The sequence below is a fragment of the Artibeus jamaicensis genome, unplaced genomic scaffold, assembly GCF_021234435.1.
Source record: "Artibeus jamaicensis isolate MK-2021 breed Jamaican fruit bat unplaced genomic scaffold, CSHL_Jam_final contig_447, whole genome shotgun sequence".
Lineage (NCBI taxonomy): Eukaryota > Metazoa > Chordata > Mammalia > Chiroptera > Phyllostomidae > Artibeus > Artibeus jamaicensis.
In genome coordinates this window covers 744,069-767,912 of record NW_026521834.1, presented here as the reverse complement: position 1 = coordinate 767,912, position 23,844 = coordinate 744,069, and the positions used below count along the sequence as shown (strand labels likewise).

Sequence of the window (23,844 nt, the reverse complement as noted above, 5' to 3'; positions counted from 1 at the left end):
TTGACATTTTCTCCAACTGTACTCCACTTAGGTTAGGAGGATAGGAAATACTTGGCATTTTGAACAGAGATAGAATGATTGCTTATCCCAGTGGTTGCAGAGCTTACTTGAGCATCATCAGCTAGTGGGCTGGAGTACAAGAACCTAAGATGCTCAAAAATTCCTTCTTTATCTTGGAAAGCATTGCCAGCATGTCCTGGACTCAGGTTTTAACATGTCTTGACAAGAGTAAGGTAAGCTTATATAAAGTTGCCACAAAATAGGATACAACAGTTATGATGGGGTGTGAAATTATAGATTTGGTAGTGCATGGCTGTTCAAGCAGGGCATTTGAAAGCGGAAGAGCCAAAGCCTGAATGATCCATAAAGGGCTAAACCTATTTGTAGACTGCTCACACCCTCTCCAAGGGCAAATCACTTAGCCGTGAAACCATCTCATGCCGTGTCAGCCATTAATGACGGTTTCTCCTAGTTGGCCTTGATTGTGGCTCAGCACCGTGATCGTTCCAATGTCCTGTCTGGCATCAAGGTGGCAGCCCTAGAAGAGGGTCTGAAGAAGATATTTTTAGCAGCAAAGAAAAAAAAAGGTAAGCTTTTCAATTTGTGCTGAGGAGTAGACAGATTTCTTTTTTCAAGCATGTGGTGGGATTTTTAAGGGGTAGTGAGAGTCAAGAACCCATTCAATCTATATGGTAAAAGTAACTTCCAATATGAGAGGCAACAGAAGTAATCAACTTGTCATTTTGTATTTATAAAGCCCTTTTTCTTTTCCATATCTGGGGTATTTATATCATGATTTTACAGATTAGGAAGCAGAGCACCAGCGATGAATTGGTCATAAATAGTTGGAGAATATGTCTATCATGTCCTGTCTTGGAGAGTCACAGTCCACATTAGGAGACAGTTCTCTGTCAAAAACCATAGTTTAGTATTGTTTCCAAACCTGGTGTATCTCAGAGTTTGTTGAACTAATTGACTTTTTAAAGAATCTTTGTTTCTTTTAATTATATTTCAACCACTGATCATGTTCTGTTTCCATTCTACCTACTTATTTCCAGTCCTGTAGTTCCTTGTGTTCAATAGAATTATTTTTCTGTATTACAATCCCTCCCTAGAATATTTTTTGACATAATTGTATACATTTGGTTCATTGGAAACCACAAAATGAATAAGGCTAAAAATTATTTTTTCCTATGAATATATTATACCCATCTGTCATTTGTTGATGAAGGGAGACATCGTAATCTTCTCTTCTTTTCAACAGCAAGTGTCCATCTTCCACGCATTGGACATGCCACAAAAGGTTTTAACTGGTATGGTACCGAGCGACTTATACGGAAATACTTGGCTGCAAAAGGCATCCCAACTTACATGTATCCTTTTGTTACTCTGTTAGTGTCCCCTCCCACCTCAAAAGTGAAAAAGTCTTACATTTTCTGGTATCACTATTTAATCCAAGACCAAGTCCTCCTCTACCGCACTTTTCATTCTTCTGTGTTTAATGAGAGAAATTCTACGAAGCACTATCTAACTTGTATATATGGAAGGAAACAAATACATCCAAGCCTTTCTGGGTGCCAACAGCTAGACTAAAAGATACATGAAGGTATCTTTTGAACAATTGCCTTTGGTAACTGAATCTTTTCACATCACTTCTCTAGAGTGCCTTCAGACCTATATAGACTGTGAGGTCTAATACTGGCAACTTCACTCAGTTTACTAAAATAAACAAGTAAACTACTTTATTTTTTAACCTTTTCAGTGTATCCCTAAAGGGCACTGAGAAATTCATTTTGACCATTAGGATATAATCTAGTTTTGCTAGATTAGTATTTTCTTATAATGACCTCTTTGCTGTATAAGTTAGAATTACACTCAGTCTAAAATCACTAGAAGAAGCATAATTGACACATAAGTGTTACATAGAAACTCTTTTTACTTACTGAAATTAGTTCACTCAGTGGTGGTTTTCAAGGTATTTAAATCACTATAAAAACTTAGCAGAGAAGTTAAATTTTATACCTGTGTACAGTTCAAGCAATGTCAAAAATGTTCCAGCATATCAACAATAGCAGTAATAAGTACTAACAGCATCTGAAGGATTTATGATATGGTGAAAGGGAATTAAAGGCATACTACTTCTAAAGTGGTTATTTCAACAATTACTAAACTAGAAAACTAGTAGTTTCAGTAAAGTCCATCTTAAAGTGATGAAATATAGCTTCCTTCACTATCTGTATCAGATATTACTTTCCTAGAAACAAGTCTACCATCCTTCATTCACAGTACTTGCCTTCCTCCTCAGGACAGCTGGTGCCTTAACAGTCAGTTGGCGCAGCATCAGATCCAGGCTTCAGCAACCAGATAAGATTTTTGCCGGAACTACTAATAGAGTATTTCAAAAAGGAATTGGGATCTGGTGGACCTCTGAATTACTCCTTTCTCTGAATTCTAATTTGTTCTGGATGTGTTAACTCTGATTTGGTACCTGTGATACAGTCACGCATAACTTACTTGGGAAAGTCCTTTGTCACCCTCTCTGGGCCCCAGTTTGCATAGCTGTTTGAATTATAATAAATTTTCTATCTTTAATAGTTTTATTGCTTTCTTTCCCCTAATCTAGTTTTCTTTTACGCCATCAGACTGATTTCTTTACTGAGGGAAAGGCCATATGAATTAAGAAGAAATAAAAGGTAATAGAGCAGGCTTACACTGGGAGAAGGAAACACCCTCAGCCAATTCATGACTTGGAAAGCTTGGATTGAGGGGCAGAAGCTGAGAAATGAAGTTCCTGATCCAGACAAGTAGAGGCTCTCCTGCCCTTCTTTTCACTCTCCTCAGCCTATAGAACTAAAAGAATACACATTGGCACTGGCCAGTGTGGCTCAGTTGGTTGGAGCATTGTCCTTTAAACAGAAAAGGTTTTGGGTTCAATCCCTGGTCAGAGCACATACCTAGGATTTGGGTTTGATCCCTGGTTGGGGTGCATGCCGGAGGCAACCAATCAATATTTTTCTGTCTCGTATTGATGTTCCTCTATCCCCCTCTCTCTCAAAGCAATGAAAGCAATATCCTTGGATGAGGATTAAAAAATTAATAAATTAAGAATACACATTACGAATATATATTGGAAAAAAAAGAATATATATTGGAGAAAATTTTAAAAAGAACGTATATTGGCCTAGGGATCCTTCAAATGTGATATCAGAAAAACAAGATCTCCTTTCTCCCTCCCTCCAAATTTAGTTCAGCTTCAAGAAAAGGGAATTGTAGAAATGCCAAAAGCTGACACAGAATGTCTGAATGGGGAGGGCGAGGGGCTGAGATCACCAGAGTTGGAGTCATGGGGTAGATACCATATACTATAGCTTTTTGTCACTATTGGTTTTTTATTGAATTTATTGGGGTGACATTAGTAAGATTTTATATAAGTTTCAGGTGTACAGTTCTGTAATATATCATCTGTATATCACATCCTGTGCCCATCACCCAGAGCAAAATCTTCTCTATCACTATATATTTGACCCCCCTTTTTTACTACCCCTCACCCCCATTCCCTTTGGTAACCACCACACTGTCATCTGTATGTGTTTTTTCTTGTTTGTTCATTTGTCACATTCAGTTTTTATATCACATATGAGTGAAATCATATGGTTCTTAACTTTATTCGTCTGACTTATTTTGCTTAGCACAGTATTCTCAAGATCCCAACAGTATTGTGATAACTATGCATGGTGCCCATTGGGGTACTGGAAATATCAAGGGGAACACTGTGTAGACTATACAGTTGTCTAACCACTAAGCTGTACACCCAAAATTAATATATAATGGATTTTTTAAAAATCCATTCATGTTGTCACAAATTGTGGTATTGCGTCTTTTCTTATGGCTGAGTAGTATCCTGTTTGATATGTGTGCCACATCTTCTTTATACAGTCATCTATCAAAAGACATTTGGGTTGTTTTCCATGTCTTGACCACCATGTATGGTGCTGCAATGAATATAGGGGTGTGTCTGTCTTCGTGAATAAATGTTTTCAAATTTTTGGAGTAGATACCCGGAAGAGGGGTTGCTGAGTCATATGGTAACTCTATTCTTAATTTTTTGAGGATCCTCCATCCTGCTTTTCATAGTGGCTGCACCAGTTCACATTCCCACCAGCAGTGAATGAGGGTTCCTTTTTCTCCACAACCTCTCCAATACTTCTTATTACCTGTCTTGTTGTTAACAGTCATTTTAACAGGAGTGAGGTGGTATCTCATTATCGTTTTGATTTGCATTTCCCTAATGGTGAAGTTGAGTGTCTTTTCATGTATCTGTCGGCCATTTGTATGTCTTCCTGAGAGAGGTGTCTGTTCAGAACCTCTGCCCATTTTTTAATTGGATTGTTTGTTTGGTATTGATTTGTATGAGTTCTTTATATATTTCGGATATCAACCTCTTGTCAGAGCTATTGTTTACAAATGTCTTCTCCCATTCAGTTGGTTACTTTTTTGTTTTGTCTTTGGTTTCTTTTGCTGTGCAGAAGTTTTTTAGTTTGATATGGTCCCATTGATTTTTTTTGCCTTTATTTCCCTTGCCTTTGGGGTCAAATTCATAAAATCCTCTCTAAAACCAAGGTCCATAAGTTTTCTTCTGTGTAATATACTGTTTCAGGTTTTATATTTAGGTCTTTTATCCATTTTGAGTTAATTTTTGCATATGGGAAAAAACAGTAATCTAGTTTCATTCTTTTGCCTGTGGCTTTCTACTTTTCCAGTATCATTTATCACAGAGGCTTTCTTTACTCCATTGAATGTTTTTAGCTCCTTTCTCAGAAATTATTTGTCAATATACTTGTAGGTTTATTTCCGGGCACTCAGTTCTGTTCCATGGGTCCGTATATCTGTTTTTCTGCCAATAACATGCTGTTTTGATTATCATAGCTCTGGTATAATGTAAAATCAGGGAGTGTGACACCTATGGCTTCTTTTCTACCTTATCATGATTGCTTTGCTATTCGGGGTCTATTTGTGGTTTCATACAAATCTGATGATTTTTTTGTTTTATTTCTTTAAAAAAATGGCATTGGGATTTTGATGGGGATTGCATTAAATCTGTATATTGCTTTGGATAATATGGATATTTAACTATGTTGATTCTTTTTCAGTCTCTTTTAATAATGCTTTGTAATTTTCAGTATGTAGATCCTTTACATGCTTTAAGTTTATTTCTAGGTACTTTATTCTTTGTGGTGCAGTTGCAAAAGGAAATGTTTTTTTCCATTTTTTTTCCCCTGAAGTTTCATTGTTAGTGTATAGGAATGCAGTGGATTTTAGTATATTGATTTTGTATCCTACAACTATACTGTATTTGTTGCTTCTAATAGTTTTTTGGTGGAGTCTTTAGGGTTTTCTGTATAAAGAATTGTGTCATCTACCAAAAGTGATACTTTTATTTCTTCATTCCAAATTTAGATGCCTTTTATTTCTTTCTCTTGCCTAATTACAAGGGTTTCCATTACTATGTTGAATAAGAGTGGTGAGAGTGGACATCCTTGTCTTGTTCCTGATCTTAAAAGAAAAGCTTTCAGTTTTCCAACATTGAGCATGCTGTTGGCTGAGGGTTTGTCATATGTGGTCTTTACTGTGTTGAAGTACTTTCTTTCTATAAATGGATATTGTATCTTATAGATGCTTTTTCTGCGTCTGTTGATATGATCATATGATTTTAATGTTTTGTTAATGTGGTAAATTACATTGACTTCTATGCATATGTTGAACCATCCCTTTTCCCCTGGAATAATTCCCACTTGATTGTGATGTGTTATTTTTTAATGTATTGTTGTATTTGATTTGCTAATATTTTGTTTAGGACTTTGCATCCGTACCCATCAAAGATACTAGTCTGTAGTGTCTGAGTGTGTGTGTATGTATGTTATCCTTGCCAGATTTTGGTATCGGTGTTATAAGAGGTTTTATAAGGGTTGGCCTTATAAAATGTGTTAGGAAATATTGCCTCTTGTTTATTTTTATTTTTATTTTTTTGAAGAGTTTGAGAAGGGTGGGTATCAAGTGTTCCTTGAATATTTGGTAGAATTCACTAGTGAAGCCATCTGGTCCTGAACTTTTTGGGGGCGGGTTTGATTTTTTTTTTTTTCAATTTCTTCACTGTTTATCAGTCTGTTTAGATTTTCCTTTTCTTCATGATTCAGTCTAGGCAGGTTATATATTTCTAGGAACTTATCCATTTCTTCTAGATTATTGAATTTGGTGGCATGTAGTCTTTCATAGTATTCTTTTATGAGCCTTTGCATTTCTGTAAGGTCTGCATTAACTTCTTTTTCATTTATTATTTTGTTTGAGCCTTTTCTCTTTTATTAATGAGTCTAGTTAGAGTTTTGTTAATTTTATTGATCTGTTCACAGAACCAGCTCTTTATTGCATTAGTTTTTTTTGTATAGTCTTTTTGTTCTCTATTCCACTTAATTTTATACTTTTATTATTTCCTTTCTTCTGCTGACTTTGGGTTGTTTTTGTTTTCTTTTTCTAGTTCAAGATAAAATGTTAGGTTGTTTACTTGAGATAGGCCTGTAATGACATACATAAACTTACCTGTTATTACTGATTTTACTATATCCCAGAAGTTTTGGTACATCATGTTGTCATTTTTAAAATTTCTATATATCATTTGATCTCTCCATTTATTTCTTCTGTTACCCAGTCATATTTTTAGTGGCATGTTGTTTAATCACCACATATTCATGGGGTTTTTGAATTTTTTTTAAAGTTGATTTTTAATTTCAAAGCATTGTGGCCAGAGAATATACATGGTATGATTTCAGTCTTCTTAAATTTGTCAAGGCTGGTTTTATATACCAACATAGTCTATTCTTGATAATATTCCATGTGCACTACAGAAGAATGTATAATTTGGTGTTCTGGGATGAAAGGCTCTATAAATATCCATTATGTCCAGTTGGTCTAATATGTCATTTGTTGCTGACACTTTTTTAGTGATTTTCTGTTTGGAAGATCTGTCTATAGCTGTCAATGGGGTATTTAGGTCACTAACTATGATCGTGGTTTTGTCAGTTTCTCTCTTTAGTTCTATTAGTTTCTAGTTGCCTTATATAATTTGGTGCTCTCTGATTGAAAGAAAAAAATATATATATATGGAGAAGTCTTATGTCTTCTTGACAGTGGATTTTAGTCCTAATCATTATAAAATGTCCATCTTTGTCTCCTGTTTTCTTTTTTTTATTTTGAAATCTATCTGGACAGATATAAGTATGGCTACACCTGCATTTCTGTGGATTCTATTTGCTTGGAGAATTAACTTTCCACCCTTTCACTTTCAGTCTATCTTTGTCTTTGCAGCTGAGGTGTGCCTCTGAAAGGCAGCATATGGTTAGGTTTTGTTTTAGTTCAGTATGCTACTCTCTGCCTCGTTTTTTAAAAAATAATTTTACTTAGTTGTTTTTCAAGTACAGTTTTTTGTCTATTTCTCCCTTTCCAGCCCACCCCTGCCCCATGCTCCCCACCTCCCTCCCATTTCCACCCCCCTTAGTTCTCATCCCTGTGTCCTTCATATTTGTTCCTCCAAATCCTTCCCCTTTTTCCCCCTTAAATTCCCTCCCCTCTCCCCTCTGGTCATTGTCCCCTTGTTCTCTATTTCAATGTCTTGGTTTTTATTCTGCTTGCTTGTTTGTTTTGTTGTTTAGCTTCCTGTTAAAGGTGAGATCATATGGTATTTGTCTTTCAAAACCTGGCCTATTTCACTCAACATAATGCTTTCCAGTTCCACCCATGTTGTTGCAAAGGGTAATAGCTCCTTCTTTCTCTCTGCTGCATAGAATTCCATTGTGTATATGCACCACAATTTTTGGATCCATTCATTTACTGATGGGCACCTAGGTTGCTTCCAGCTCTTAGCTATTGTAAATTGTGCTGCTATGAATATTGTGGTGCATAGGTTGTTTGCAATTGATGTTTTAGGATTCTTAGGATATAATCCTAGCAGTGGAATTGCTGGGTCAAAAGGCAGGTCGATTTTTATTTTTCTGAGAAAATTCCATACTGTTTTCCATAATGGTTGTACCAGTCTGCAATCCCACCAACAGTGAACTAAGGACCCTCTACCCCTTTTCCCTACACCCTCTCCAACATTTGTTGTTTGTTGCTTTGTTTATGATAGCCATCCTGACAGGTGTAAAGTGGTATCTCATTGTGGTTATAATTTGCATCTCTCTGATAGCTAACGATATTGAGCATGTCTTCATGTGTCTCTGGATATTCTGTATGTCCTCAATGGAGAAGTGTCTGTTCAAATCCTTTTCCCATTTTTTTAATTTTTAATTTATTTTTTATTGATTATGCCATTACAGTTGTTCTATTCCCCCCCTTCATTCCCCTCAACCCTACCCCCCGTCCCCACCATTCCCCCCTTTAGTTTATGACCATGTGTCTCAAGTTCTTTAGATCCTATATTTCCCATACTATTCTTGCCCCCCCTTCTATTTTCTGTCTACTGTCTATGCTACTTATTTACTGTACCTTCTCCCCCCTTCTCCTCCTCCCACTCCCCTGTTGCTAACCCTCCTTGAGATCTTCATTTCTATGTTTCCACTCCTGATCTACCTGTCCTTTTAGTTTGCTTTTATTTTAGGTGTGGTTGTTAATAACTGTGAGTTTGCTGTCCTTTCACTGTTCATCTTTTTTTAACTTCTTTTTCTTAGATAAGTCCCTTTAACATTTCATATTATAAGGGCTTGGGGATGACGAACTCCTTGAATTTTATCTTATCTGAGAAGCACTTTATGTGTCCTTCCATTCTAAATGAAAGTTTTGCTGGATAGAGCAATCTTGGATGTAGGTCTTTGTATTTCATGACTTGGAATACCTCTTTCCAGCCCCTTCTTACCTGTAAGATCTCTTTTGAGAAATCTGCTGAGAGTCTGATGGGGACTCCTTTGTAGGTGACTGTCTCCTTTTCTCTTGCTGCTTTTAGGACTCTCTCCTTATCTTTAATCTTGGCTAATGTAATTCTGATGTGCCTTGGTATGTTTCTTTTTGGGTCCAACTTCTTTGGGACTCTCTGAGCTTCCTGGATTTCCTGGAAGTCTATTTCCTTTGCCAGATTGGGGAAATTCTCCTTTATTATTTGTTCAAATAACTTTTCCACTGGTGGTTGTTCCTTTCCCCCTTCTGGTACCCTTATAATTGGGATGTCGGAGCGTTTAAAGATGTCCTGGAGATTCCTAAGACTCTCCTCATTTTTTTGAATTCTTGCTTCTTCACTCTTTTCTGTTTGGTCATTATTTGCTTTCTTCTGGTCCACTCCATTGATTTGAGTCCCAGTTCCCTTTTCATTGCTATTGGTTTCCTGTGCAATTCCATTCATTTCAGTTAGTTTCGCCTTCATATGTTTCTCTAATTTGTGGCTATTATCAACCAGTTCTGTGAGGATCCTGCTCACCAGTGTTTTAAACTGTGCATCTGACAGTTTTGGTATTTCTTCATCGCTTAGATTTGTAGGCTCTGGGGCTTTGAGATCTTCAGCCATTTTTGTCATGCCCGTTCCATACGAGGAGCGGAGCCTTGGACTCCCAGGTCTCTGGGTTGTGATGCTGTATGTGGGGGCGTGGTCAGAGCGTGGAAATGGCGGCCCCCTCTGCTGTTTCGCACCGCTGGGTGAGGAGCAGAGCCTTAGGTGGTTCACCAGGGCAGGGCCACTTATGTCTCTGGGTTATGACGCTGTATGTGGAGGCGGGGTCAGAGTGGGGAAATGGTGGCGCCCTCTGCTGTCGTTTGCCACTGGGGCCTGCGGGCTCCCGTCCAATCGCCCACTCCCTCGCTTGTCTATCCACGCACCAATACGCGACCACAGTCAACCCGCAGCCCTGCTCCTCGCTGTTTCCCCGTGTTCACTCGCTGAGTTGCCCACCAGGTCCAACCCTGCGCCTGGATTCCACGCACCTGAGTTCGTCTGACCGAGTTTTCTTGTGCTACCCCGCTCCACCAGCTGCTGGTTTCACCCCTTACCAGTCAGGCTGAAGAATTTGTTGTTAACGGACTTCCAAAAAGTTCAATTTTCTGTGTTCTGGCTGTGTTTTCTGTTGCTAATATTTAGTTGTCTCTAAACTTGGTTGTGTGAGAAGGCACGGCGTCCCCACCTATGCCTCCATCTTGGTGGAAGTCCTCTCTCCTTTTCCATTTTTAAATTGGGTTAGATGTCTTCTTAGAGTGGAGTTGTGTAAGTTCTTTGTATATATATATTTTTTTTTAAATTTTATTTAGTTACTTTTCAAGTACATTTTTTTTCTCTTCCCCCCCCCCGCCCGGTCTCCCCCCTCCCTCCCATTTCCCCCCCCCAGTCCTCATCTCTGTGTCTTTCATACTTGTTCCTCAAAATCCCTCCCCCTTTTTCCCCTTAAGTTCCCTTCCCTCTCCCCTCTGGTCGCTGCCCACTTGTTCTCTATTTCAGCGTCTTTGTTTTTATTCTGTTTGCTTGTTTGTTTTATTCTTTAGCTTCCTGTCAAAGGTGAGATCATATGGTATTTGTCCTTCAATGCCTGGCCTATTTCACTCAGCATAATGCTTTCCAGTTCCATCCATGTTGTTGCAAAAGGTAGTAGTTCCTTCTTTCTCTCTGCTGCATAAAATTCCATGGTGTATATGTACCACAATTTTTGGATCCATTCATTTACTGATGGGCACCTAGGTTGCTTCCAACTCTTGGCTATTGTAAATTGTGCTGCTATGAACATTGTGGTGCATAGGTTCTTTGAAATTGATGTTTTAGGATTCTTGGGGTATAATTCTAGCAGTGGAATTGCTGGGACAAAAGGCAGGTCAATTTTTATTTTTCTGAGAAAATTCCATACTGTTTTCCATAATGGTTGTACCAGTCTACAATCCCACCAACAGTGAACTAAGGTCCCCTTTTCCCCACACCCTCTCCAACATTTGTTGTTTGTTGCTTTGTCTATTATAGCCATCCTGACTGGTGTAAAATGGTATCTCATTGTGGTTTTAATTTGCATCTCTCTGATAGCTAACGATATTGAGCATCTCTTTATGTGTCTCTGGATATTCTGTATGTCCTCTTTAGAGAAGTGTCTGTTCAAGACCTTTTCCCATTTTTTAATTGGGTTCGATGTCTTCCTAGAGTGGAGTCGTGTAAGTTCTTTGTATATTTTGGAGATTAAACCTTTGTCTGATGTATCATTGGCAAATATGTTTTCCCATACAGTTGGTTGTCTTTTTAATTTAATACTGTTTTCTTTAGCCATGCAGAAACTTTTTATTTTGATGAGATCCCATTTGTTTATTCTTTCCTTTATATTCCTTGCTCTAGGGCACATATCTGTAAAAATGTTGCTGCGTGGAATATCTGAGATTTTCTTGCCAATGTTCTCCTCTAGGACTTTAATAGTGTCATGGCTTATATTTAAGTCTTTTATCCACCTTGAATTTATTTTGGTGTATGGTGTAAGTTTGTGCTCAAGTTTCTTTTTTTTGCACGTAGCTGTCCAGTTCTCCCAACACCATTTGCTGAAGAGGCTATCTTTACTCCATTTTATGTTACTGCCCCCTTTGTCGAATATTAATTCACTGTAGAGGGTTGGGTTGATTTCTGGGTTCTCTGTTGTGTTCCATTGGTCTATGTGCCTGTTTTTATGCCAGTACCAGGCTGTTTTGATTACAGTGGCCTTGTAATACAGTTTGATATCAGGTATTGTGATCCCTCCTACTTTGTTCTTCTTTCTCAAAAGAGCAGCTGCTATTCAGGCTCGTTTATGATTCCATATAAATTTTTGAAGTGTTTGTTCTATGTCTGTGAAATACGCCATTGGTACTTTAATTGGTATTGCATTGAATCTGTATATTGCTTTTGGTAGTATGGACATTTTGATGATGTTAATTCTTCCAATCCATGAACACGGTATATGTTTCCATTTGTTTGTGTCTTCCTTGATTTCTTTCTTCAGTGCTGTGTAGTTTTCTGCATACAGGTCTTTTACCTCTTTGGTTAGGTTTATTCCCAGATATTTTATTTTTCTTTTTGCTATATCGAATGGGATTTTTTCCTTGATTTCTGCTTCTGCTGTTTCATTGTTTGTATACAAAAATGCCTTTGATCTGGATATTGACTTTGTATCCTGCTGTTTTGCCAAATTCATTAATTAGTTTGAGCTGTTTTTGGGTAGAGTCTATAGGATTTTCCATGTACACTATCATGTCATCTGCAAACAGTGACAATTTTGTTTCCTCCTTTCCTATTTGGATGCCTTTTATTTCCTTTTCCTGCCTGATCGCTGTGGCCAAAACTTCTAATACTATATTGAATAGGAGTGGTGAAAGTGGACATCCTTGTCTTGTTCCTGATCTTAGTGGAAAAGCTTTTAGTTTTTGTCCATTGAGTATGATATTGGCTGTAGGTTTCTCATAAATGGCCTTTATTATATTGAGGAATGTTCCCTCTATTCCCATTTTGCTGAGTGTTTTTATCATAAATGGGTGTTGTACCTTATCGAAAGCTTTTTCTGCGTCTATTGATATGATCATGTGGTTTTTGTCTTTGCTTTTGTTTATGTGATGAATTACATTTACTGTTTTGCAAATGTTGAACCATCCTTGCATCCCTGGGATGAATCCCACTTGGTCAGGGTGTATAATCTTTTGGATATATTGTTGGATGCGATTTGCTAATATTTTGTTGAGGATTTTAGCGTCTATGTTCATCAGCGATATTGGCCTGAAGTTTTCTTTCTTTGTTGTGTCTCTATCTGGTTTTGGAATTAGGATGATGCTGGCTTCATAAAAGGAGTTAGGGAGTTTTCCATCCTTTTGGATTTTTTGGAATAGTCTGTGAAGAATGGGGGTTAGCTCTTCCTTAAATGCTTTGTAGAATTCTCCTGTGAATCCATCTGGTCCAGGGCTTTTGTGTGATGGGAGTTTTTTGATTACTGCTTCAATTTCTTTTGCTGTTATTGGTCTATTCAGGTGTTCTACTTCTTTTTCATTGAGTTTTGGGAGATTATATTTTTTAGAAATGTGTCCATTTCCCCTAGGTTCTCAAATTTCTTGGCATATAGTTCTTCATAGTAATTTTTTACAATCCTCTCTATTTCTGTGGTATCAGTTGTAATCTCTCCTCTTTCATTTCTGATTGTGTTTATTTGTGTCTGTTCCCTTCTTTTCTTGATGAGCCTACTTAAAGGCTTGTCTATTTTGTTTATTTTATCAAAGAACCAACTCCTGGATTCATTGATCTTTAGAATTGTACTTTTAGTCTCTATGTCATTTAGTTCTGCTCTGATCTTAGTTATTTCCTTCCTTCTACTTGCTTTGGGCTGTTTTTGTTGTTGTTCCTCGAGTTCTTGCAGGTGTAGAGTAAGTTCATTTGTTTGAAATGTTTCTGTTTTCTTTAGGTAGGCCTGTATTGCTATAAACTTCTCTCTCAGGACTGCCTTGGCTGTATCCCATAAGTTTTGGGTTGTTGTGAGATCATTTTCATTTGTTTCCAGAAACTTTTTGATTTCTTCCCTAATTTCATTCTTGACCCATTCATTGTTTAATAGCATACTGTTCAGTCTCCATGATTTTGGGTGTTTTGGGTTTTTTCCTTTGGGGTTGGTTTCCAGTTTCAGTCCCTTATGGTCAGAGAAAATGCTTAGTATGATTTCAATATTCTTGAATTTTTTGAGGCTTGTTTTGTGCCCTATCATGTGATCTATCTTTGAGAATGTCCCATGTGCATTTGAAAAGAATGTGTATTTAGCTTCTTTGGGGTGAAGAGCTCTGTATATATCAGTTAGGTCCATTTCATCAAGGGTGTTGTTTAATGCCGCAATGTCTTTGTTGATATTTTGTTTGGAAGATCTGTCCATTTTTGATAGTGGGGTGTTAAAATCCCCCACTATAATTGTGTTGCTGTCTATATCTTTCTTGAATTCCTCTAAGATTTTCCTTATATATTTTGGTGCTCCTATGTTGGGTGCATATATATTTATGATGTTAATGTCTTCTTGGTGGATTCTTCCCTTGAGTATTATGAAGTGACCTTCTGGGTCACTCTTTATGGCTCTTTTTTTGAAGTCTATTTTGTCTGATATGAGAATTGCTACCCCAGCTTTTTTTTCTTGTCCATTTGCGTGGAAAATTTGTTTCCATCCTTTGATTTTTAGTCTGTGATGGTCTTTTGTCCTGAGGTGGGTCTCTTGTAGGCAGCATATGTGTGGGTCATACTTTCTTATCCATGACGCTATTCTGTGTGTTTTGATTGGAGCATTTAATCCATTTACATTTAAGGTTATTATTGATAGGTACTTATTCATTGCCATTTTTGTACCTGTGTTCCTCTCTGTCTGTCTCTTTTCCTTCCTTTCCTTAAAGCAGACCTTTTAGTATTTCTTATAGAGCTGGCTTGGTGGCCGCAAATTCTTTTAGACTTCTTTTGTCTTGGAAGCTCTTTATTTGGCCTTCTATCTTGATTGAGAGCCTTGCTGGGTAAAGTAGCCTTGGTTGTAGGCCTCTGTTTCTCATTACTTGGAATATTTCTTGCCAATCTCTTCTTGCTTGGAGTGTTTCCATTGAGAAGTCAGTGGCTAACGTTATTGGGATGCCCTTGTATGTTATTTCTTTTTTCTCCCTTGCTGCCTTTAAGATTCTCTCTTTGTCTTGGAAGTTTGCCATTTTCATGATGATGTGTCTTGAAGTGGGCCTCTTTGGGTTCCTCTTGAATGGGACTCTGTGAGATTCCTGGATTTGTGTGACTTTTTCTTTTGTCAAATTAGGGACATTTTCTCTCTTTACTCTTTCAAATATGTTTTCTATCCCTTGTTCTTCTTCTTCTCCTTCTGGTATTCCTATTATTCGGATATTATTACGTTTCATATTGTCTTGCATTTCTCTTAATCTCTCTTCATTCTTTCTGAGCCTCTTTTCCCTTTCCTGTTCTTTCTGTGAGATGCTTTCTACTTTGTCCTCCAATTCACTAATCCGATCTTCTGTTTCATCCACCCTATTTTTAATGCTTTCCACTGTGTTTTTTTAATTCAGAAATTGTATTCTTCATTTTCTCTTGGCCCTTGCTAATAATTTCCATTTCCTTTTTCATGTTGATATAGTTCACAGTGAGATCATTGTAACTTCCCTGTAGTTTCTGGTAGCTGATTGTGAGCTCTTTGAACTTCCTGATCACCAGTGCTTTGAATTCAGTATCTGATAGTTGACTTGCCTCTGTTTCATCTAACATTCTTTCTGAGGATTCCTCCTTTCCTTTCATTTGGGGATTGTTTCTTTGTCTTCCCATTGTTTGTGAGACTCTTCTTGTTAGCCTCAGCTTCTTAGATTAATCTGTTTTGACACCCTGGGTTTATGGTATGAACTTTTGTGGTGGAATGCCTGTGAATTTCAATGGTGCAGCCTCTTTTGGTTATCCTGTTGTTCTCTGCTTCCACCTACTCAAATATGCAGCAACTTGTGGCTTCTCTCCTACAACAATGTGCAATTTGTCTCTCTGGCTCTACTATTGGGAGGCCTCTTCTATGGGTCCAGCTCTGGTCTTTTTATATTTTCAAGTTGATTGTGACTCTTGTGGGTAAAAGAAAGAAATGATAAGGAAAGAAATAAAAGGAAGAAAGAAAAAAATGGTAGGGAAATGGAAGAAAGAGCAATAAGTTTAGAAAGAAAAGAAAAAGAAATAAAACAGGAAATCCGGGAAAAGAGGACAAAAGTATGGAAAGATGAAACAGTAATAAAGTTTAAAAGAGATAACAGATTACTTTAAAAAAGCAAAAAGATAAAGAAAAGGAATGGAGAGGGGAGAAAGGTAAATAAAAAAAGAATAAAAATAAAATAAAGTAAAAAAAACAAGAAACAAAAAATACACCAAAATAATCTCTCAAAAACAACCTCAAAAAAAAGGAATGTCACTTGTTGGCTTCAAACTAGCCGAACCGGTTTTTCTGGTTGCAGTTGGCTGAGGGTCGATTGTTGTGATTTTTTCAGCCAGCCCCTCTCAGGATCCAGACACTTGGCACCTCTCCCCCAGCTCCCTACAATGGGGAACTAGGACTTTCTCACAGCGCTCCCCACCCAGGGGTTACTGCCATAGTCTGGTTTGCTGTGTTTGCAGGCACCTGCACCGGCCTAGTTGCCTGGTTCCCTCGGGATTGAGCACAGGCCTGCCCCCGTTCAGTTGGGAGGCCCCAGACCCTCTGCCCAGTCCTGGGCTCGCTGCCAAGCTTGGTGTGAAGCAGACCAGGCTGTCGTGTCTACTGGATTCAGAGCCCCAGGCTGTACCTCTGAGTTCTCCTGGGCTGGCAACCACAGAGTCTTTGGTTGGGGCCCTTTGTCCTCCGCACCCTCTCTGTAAACTCTATCAAACAAGTCTCTCCTGGCCCCCCACCTTGCTTGGCCAGAAAGGGAGGGGGGTTGAGGGTCTCAGCTCTTTTCCCAGGACCCCTCAGCGTCCCGGGCTTCCAGATAGTCTGAGGGGAGTAGACTGGAAGCCGGGAGCCGATCTGAGGACTGGGCGCAGACCTAGAAACTCTGTGTGCTCGTCATGGCACGCTGCGTGGTGTGTATCCCTTCTGCTCCTGTGTTTGTCTGGGTCCCCTGGCGAACCTCTGGCAAAAAAAAAAAAAAAAGAAAAAAAAAGAAAAAAAAAAACCCAATAAACCCCTAGGGATGTAGCAGCACCCCGCCGGGTGCTGGTCCCAGAACTGTGTGGAGGCTGAAATCTCCTCTGCTCCCCTCTCGTTGGGTCTCTTGGCCGGTCTGGGCCCAAAAATCCTAGGGAGGGAGCTTTCTGGGCGCTGAACGTTGGCTTAGGCGCCCTCAGGCACTTGCCCAGACACACTGCGTGTGGAGCGACTAGATCTCCAAGTTGCGCGCAGGCTGCAGTTTCTTCCACACCTCTTTGCCTGGGCCCCTCAGCCTGCCTGGCAGGAAAATTCCAGGGAGGGAGTCGTCCGGGCACTGAACGCTGTCCCAGGCGCCTTTAGGCACTCTCCCAGACACAGTTCCCACCAGGCGCTGAACCTCCGAGCTATGCACAGACTGAAATCACCTCTGCTCCCCTCTGGTTGGGCCACTTGGCAGGTCCCCGGCTCAAAAATCCTAGGGAGGGAGCTTTCTGGGGGCTGAACGTTGGCCTAGGCGCCCTCAGGCACTTGCCCAGACCCACTGCGTGTGGGGCGACTAGATCCCCAACTTGCGCGCAGGCTGAAATTTCTTCCACACCTCTGTGCCTGGGCCACTCGGCCTGCCCGGCAGAAGAATCCCAGGGGAGGGAGCCCTCCGGTCACTGAAGGCTGTCCCAGGAGCCGTTGGGCTCTCGCCACAGGGCGCTGGTTCCCCTACCCTGCACCGGCTGTTTCTCCCTGCTCCGTCCCAGAGACTGCTGTACCGCTGCTGTCTCCTTACCTTCTGGTTCCTCCGTGACCGATGAGGTTTCTGGTCTCTTATTTTCATATATGCTTGGCATCTGCTGGCTTGCTGGCCTCACCTCCTCCGATCGGATGGATTTCTGTCTCTTTTGTACTAGGAACTGGTCTCTGCTCCGTCCTAGTCCACCACCATCTTCCAAAAAAATCTTCTTTGTATATTTTGGAGATTAAACCTTTGTCTGAGGTATCATTGGCAAATATGTTCCTGACCCATTCGTTGTTTAATAGCATACCATTCAGTCTCCATGATTTTGGGTGCTTTGGGTTTTTTTCTTTGGGGTTGGTTTCCAGTGTCCATCCCTTGTGGTCAGAGAAGATGCTTGGTATGATTTCAATTTTCTTGAATTTGTTGAGGCTCGTTTTGTGTCCTCTCATGTGGTCTATCTTTGAGAATGTTCCATGTGCTTTTGAAAAGAATGTGTATTTAGGTTCTTTGGGATGAAGGGCTCTATATATATCAGTTAAGTCCATTTCCTCTATGGTGTTGTTTAATGCCTCAATATCTTTGTTGATATTTTGTTTGGAGAATCTGTTCATTTTTGATACTAGGGTGCTAAAATCCCCTACTATAATTGTGTTCCTGTCAATATTTTTTTTGAAGTCCTCTAAGATTTTCTTGATATATTTTGGTGCTCCTATGTTGGGTGCATATATATTTACGATGTTAATGTATTCTTGGTGGATTCTTCCCTTGAGTATTATGAAATGACCTTCTGGGTCTCTATGGCCCTGTTTTTGAAGTCTATTTTGTCTGATACGAGAATTGCTACCCCAGCTTTATTTCTTGTCTGTTTGCTTGGTAAATTTGTTTCCAGCCTTTCACTTTTAGTCTGTGATGGTCTTTTGTCCTAAGGTGGGTCTCTTGTAGGCTGCATATTTGTGGGTCATGCTTTCTTATCCATCCAGCTATTCTGTGTATTTTGAATGGAGCATTTAATCCATTTATGTTTAAGGTTATTATTGATAGGTACTTATTCATTGTCATTTTTGTACCTGTGTTCCTCTCTGTCTCCCTGTTTTCCTTTCTTTCCTTAAAGCAGTCCTATTAGTATTTCTTGTAGAGCTGGTTTGGTGGAGGCATATTCTTTTAGGCTTCTTTTGTCTTGGAAGCTCTTTATTTGGCCTTCTATGTTGATTGAGAGCCTTGCTGGGTAAAGTAGCCTTGGTTGTAGGCCTCTAGTTCTCATTCCTTGGAATATTTCTTGCCATTCTCTTCTTGCTTGGAGTGTTTCCATTGAGAAGTCAGTGGCTAACGTTATTGGGGTGCCCTTGTATGTTATTTTTTTTTTCTCCCTTGCTGCCTTTAAGATTCTCTCTGTCTTGAAATTTTGCCATTTTGATGATGATGTGTCTTGAAGTGGGCCTCCTTGGGTTCCTCTTGATTGGGACTCTGTGTGATTCGTGGATTTGTGTGACTTTTTCTCTCATCAAAATAGGGAAATTTTCTGTCATTTCTCTTTCAAATACGTTTTCTATCCCTTGTTCTTCTCCTTCTGGTATCCCTATTATTCGGGTATTATTACGTTTCATATTGTCTTGTATTTCTCTTAATCCCTCTTCATTCTTTCTGAGTTTCTGTTCATTTTACTTCTCTTTCTGTGAGATGCTTTCTACTTTGTCCTCCAACTCGCTAATCAGGTCCTCCGCCTCATCTATTATGCTTTTGGAACTTTCTACTGTGTTTTTCAATTCGGAAATTGTATTCTTCATTTTCTCTTGTCCCTTGCTGATAAGTTTCTATTTCATTTTTCATGTTGATATAGTTTGCGGTGAGAGCATTGTAGCTCCCCTGTAGTTTTTTGGTAGCTCATTGTGAGCTCTTTGAACTTCGTGATAACCAGTGCTTTGAATTCACTCTCTGATAGTCGATTAGCCTCTGTTTCATCTAATATTCTTTCTGAAGCCTCTGCTTTTTCTTTTATTTGGAGATTGTTTCTTTGTCTTCCCATTGTTTGTGAGACTCTTCTTGTTAGCCTCAGCTTCTAAAATTGATCTGTTCTGACTCCCTTGGTTTATGTTGTGAACCTCTGTGGTATAATACCTGTGAATTTCAGTGGTGCAGACTCCTTCAGGTATCTTGATGTTCTCTGTTTCCACCTACTCCTTTTATCTTGTATATGTAATCAGTCGTAGGAGGAGGCAAAATGTTTATGACAACAGAAGAGTTTTTTATGATATTTACAGTCACAGCTGGTAGAGAGGAGATAGGTGATCTTTACACTATATATAGTGTTAACCGTACTCTTCAGCCCAACTTGCCACTTTTACAAGAGGATGGACAAAAGATAAGCCTCTTGTTGGGGAAGGAAGGCTTGTTAGTTGGAACTAGAAAGCAGTGACGTTTCAGACGGTCAGATTTTGAGGTAAGGTGAGTGTAAGGAACAGTAAATAGGTGTAGTGTGTGAGCAAATAGAGTTAGTCACTACAGTGATAGAATTCAGGGACCTGTACAATGGGCTAAGATCCGGGAGATGTGTTGTGAATTATTTACTGTTGTATAGATCAGCTATTATTTACACTAATATTAGAGCAGCATTCATATAACAAACTCTATGTGATCTATCTGAGTAGGGGGTATAGAGCTTTAGGTAGTGTGCTAAAGGAAAACAAGTGGCTTGGAGTTTAGAGGATTAGCAAAGCACTGTGGAGGAAAGGACAGGGGGAGCCTGTCTAATAATACAGTATAACTACTCAAGACTGAGAAGCCTATACAGAAAGAGGAGGAATACAGAGATACTATTAAAATAAAAAAGAAGTGAGAATAAGGAAAAAATATGCAACACCTCATGGCTTCTCTCCTATAGGAGGTGAAATTTGTCTCTCTGTCTCTACTGTTGAGATACCCCCTCTTTGGGTCCCATTCTGGTCCTTTCACGGTTCCTAGTTGCTTGTGTTTCTTGTGGGTAAAAGGAAGCAAAGCAACAAAGAAACAATCAAACAAAAAGGTAGGAGAAGGGGGGCGAATGCGATGAGTTGAAGAGGAAAGGAAGAAGGACTAAAACAGGGAAAAAGAAAGGAGAGGATCAAAGTATAGAAAGATAAAGCAGTGATAAAGTTAAAAAATATATGATTACTAAACAAATGCACAAAAAAAGTTACTAGAAAAAAGAAAAAACCCCAAAAAATAAACAAACAAAAAACAATAACAACAACAGAGAAACCCTTCCCTTGTTGGTTTCAAACTGTCCAGACTGGTTTTTCTGGTTGCAGCGGGCTCTCTCTGTGGACTGGGATGCCAGCGCAAGTGTTCGCACCAGCCAGGCTACCAGATTGGGGTGTGGGCGGCTGCACACTCGCTAAGCTGCTTGGGCCCCACGGGTTCTGGTAGGGTCCTTCCCAGTTCTGTGGTGGGACTCACCCGCTTCTGCGCCCATGCGCACCGGCCAGTTGAAACCAGCAAGGTGCTTCCCAGGCCTGTGTCGGGGACTCAGAGGCTTTTTCGCCTGTGTGTACCCGCCAACCTGTCTGGAATCTGAGAAACCAGCAAGGTGCCTCCCAGCCCTGTGGCGGGGACCCAGAAGCCTCCGCGCCTGCATGCGCCCTCCTGGCTGTCTGGGATCCAAGAAACCGGGAAGGTGCTTCCCAGTCCTATGGCCAGTCCCCTAAATGCTTCCGCTTTCCCCCTGGCTTGCTGCAAGGCCGGGTGGGAAGCAAGCCAAGCTGCCCTGGCAGGAGAACATCTCAGTCCACTTTCAAAAAAAAAAAACCAAAACGGTCCAGACAGCCTGCCTCTCAGTCCAGCCTAGTCCCCAGTGAGACTGGTGAGGCCAATGCATCTTTCAGCTCTCCCAGGCTTGCGACCAGAGTCTGCAGTTGAACCGGGCCCTGTGTCTTTGTAACGCTCCCTGATAATGCAAGCCGGCAAGCAGACAGGTCTCTGCCCGGTGTTGTCCAGTTTTGCTTACACGGGGAGTGAGGGAGCTGCTGGCCCGCACTGGTGGCCACTGGGGCCGCTGGGTGCTCAGGCTCTTGTGGCAGACACCTGTGGTGTTGGTCTCAGACCGATGGCTCTGGTCCCTGGCCCTAGAGGCAGCACTGGGGCCACCTGGCCAGGGGCGCCGGCCCCTGCCGCTGCTTTGTCTTTACTCCGGTCCCCAAGATCCCACTGACCTGCCGCTTTCTGGTGTTTCAGCGTCCGTCACAATCTCTGTTGTTTTAATTTCACAAATGCTGGATAACCGATGGATTAGTGTGCTGTTTCTCTATAGATCTGCCAGGATTTTCACCCACAAGTATGGGAGCTAGAATCCACTCCGTCCTACTCTGTCGTCATCTTCCCAGCACCTCCTACTCTCTGTCTCTTATTGGTGAGTTCAGTTGATTTACATTTAGGGTAATTATTGGTATATGAGGATTTTCTATAGCCATTTTATCTTTTGTTTTCTGGTAGCTTTGTGCCTCCATTGGTTCTTCTTTGTGTTTGTTGTTTTTGTTTAGTAGAAGATATACCACCTTTTTCCTGTGTTTCCTTTTTTTTTTTTTTTTTTTTTTTTAGTTTTGAGTTTAAGCTGTGGCTTTTCACACTTTTGTACATGAAGTCTCAGTCTTGGTTGTCTATCCTCAACCAGCCTTAGTTCTGTTCTCCCAGGCCCTAAATACCCAGAGTGCTACAAAGGCCTCTTCAGAATCCTCAGGCCCTTGATTCAGGGACCTCTGGCTAATGGAAGACTCAGAGCTACTACCATGATACTCTAAAGAAGTTAGTGTACCTCCAGTACCTGGGTTCTGCTGTTATGTTTGACTCTCAGTGGCATATTTCACCCTTAAACAGTCTAGCATCTGTATTGAAGACCTGTTAGATCTTAAATCCATGATCCCTTCATTTTTTTTCTCCTAAAATTCTTTCAATTTTACTGCTTTCTGCCTACTACTCTACCACCAGCCCCTGACACGTAGGTTGTAAGGACTTTAATCTCTTGACTAGCATCTTAAGTCTTTCCTACAATTAGAGGCAGTATTGGACTCCATCCAAAAAGGGACACTAGTGAAACCTAACCTAGTGAACAGGTAAGTTGCCATGCCTTCAGTAGTAGCCAAAGTCCAAATAGGTGGGATATTAGGAAGGAAAAAACTTGATTGTCTAAAAGCTGTATATCCTGAAAAGCTGCTTGTACTTGCTTATGAGGACATGGTATATAGGGATAGCTGTAATAGGTTATGAACATTTGAGAGATGCATCAAAGCAGCTAACTCATTCCCAAACAGAGCTTAGCTGACCCTTTCAGGGGCACAGTTGATTTTTTTTGTTTGTTAGTTTGAGGAGACAGTGACTTCTTTTTCACGCTACACTCTGTCCCCCATGCTTCAGCCACAGGGACTTTTTCTCTGGATGGATGCTCTGGGCCCTGAATCACTGTCTCCTGGTAAGCTGGGCAGAACAACACAGAAGGAGGTCAGAAAACACATAGCACATTTCCCCTTAGGTGTGGAGTCACCCGTCAGTGGCAGCCCCCTGCTTTTCTTGTCTACCTTGCTGAGCTCTTCAGAATCAAAAACACTGCCCTACTGTATTTCTGTCTTTTGTGTCTTTTGTTATCTCTTCACTCTTCCCATCAAAGTGGTGTCATTCTCTGGGAAGGAAGAAGGAGGAAAGCTGTCTGTTCTATTTATCCCAAAGGGTTTGGCATGTTTTTTCCACACATATTTTTTATGACATCTGACCCTTCCTTCTGAGGAGGCTAATGCAGTGCCAAAAGGACACTACAAGAGTTAATTCACTAATGAGCTTATGTAGAGAAGTTTGTGCCTCAAAACATCAGTATAAAAACTCTGCTTATTGAAATAGTGAGCAACTTAAGTCTACTGAAATTTTTCCACATGTGAAATACTATGTTTTCTTGATTTTTCATAAAGTTACTTTGTAACGTGCTCATAACTTGTTTAGTTTTTTGCTCCAGCAACATAAACTACATTGTTAATTAACTCCAAGTAGTCCTTGAATCAGCTATTTTTGAGCCTCGGACTATCTCTGGACCAGTGTGTTCTGTGTTTTTCCCTGTACTAACTGAAGTATAAACTCATTCCAGCAGTATTTACCATCCCTATCTACTGTATTTCCCAAAGACATTCTGAAGTTTCTCACTTGGGCGTTTGGTCCTGTTGGTGCCTCTTCCTGGGCTGCGTTACTCCTCTAAACTCCTTCCCCTATCTCCAACTCCCTAATTCCCCTATCAAATCTAGTATTTTTTAAGAGTCAAGAAAAATGTAATCTCTGTGTTGGAACTACTAATGGTAATTTGGTTTCTGGCATAGAACAGACTGACAGCGACCAAAGGGGTGTGGAGAGGGGGATAATGGTGAAAACAATGGGAAGGAAGTAGTCAAAGAACCTGTATGTATGACCCATGGATATGGACAACGGTCTGGGAATTAACTGGGAGTGGGGGTGGTCTGGGTAGAAGAGGGC

The 23,844-nt window shown here is 40.2% G+C and overlaps 1 protein-coding gene across 6 annotated transcripts in view; it reads left to right on the top strand.

Annotated features, from left to right (window-relative positions):
- CHD1L (chromodomain helicase DNA binding protein 1 like) overlaps positions 1 to 2,597 on the top strand; it is a 105,602-nt gene extending 103,005 nt beyond the window's left edge. For all 6 annotated transcript variants that reach the window (XM_053666195.1, XM_037158880.2, XM_053666197.1 and 3 more), the window contains 3 exons: positions 473 to 587; positions 1,265 to 1,373; positions 2,244 to 2,597. In XM_053666195.1, coding sequence (XP_053522170.1) covers positions 473 to 587; positions 1,265 to 1,373; positions 2,244 to 2,322 — 303 coding nt within the window. In that variant the 3' untranslated portion in view covers positions 2,323 to 2,597. The remainder of the gene's footprint in view (positions 1 to 472; positions 588 to 1,264; positions 1,374 to 2,243) is intronic.
- Positions 2,598 to 23,844: the final 21,247 nt, after the last annotated feature.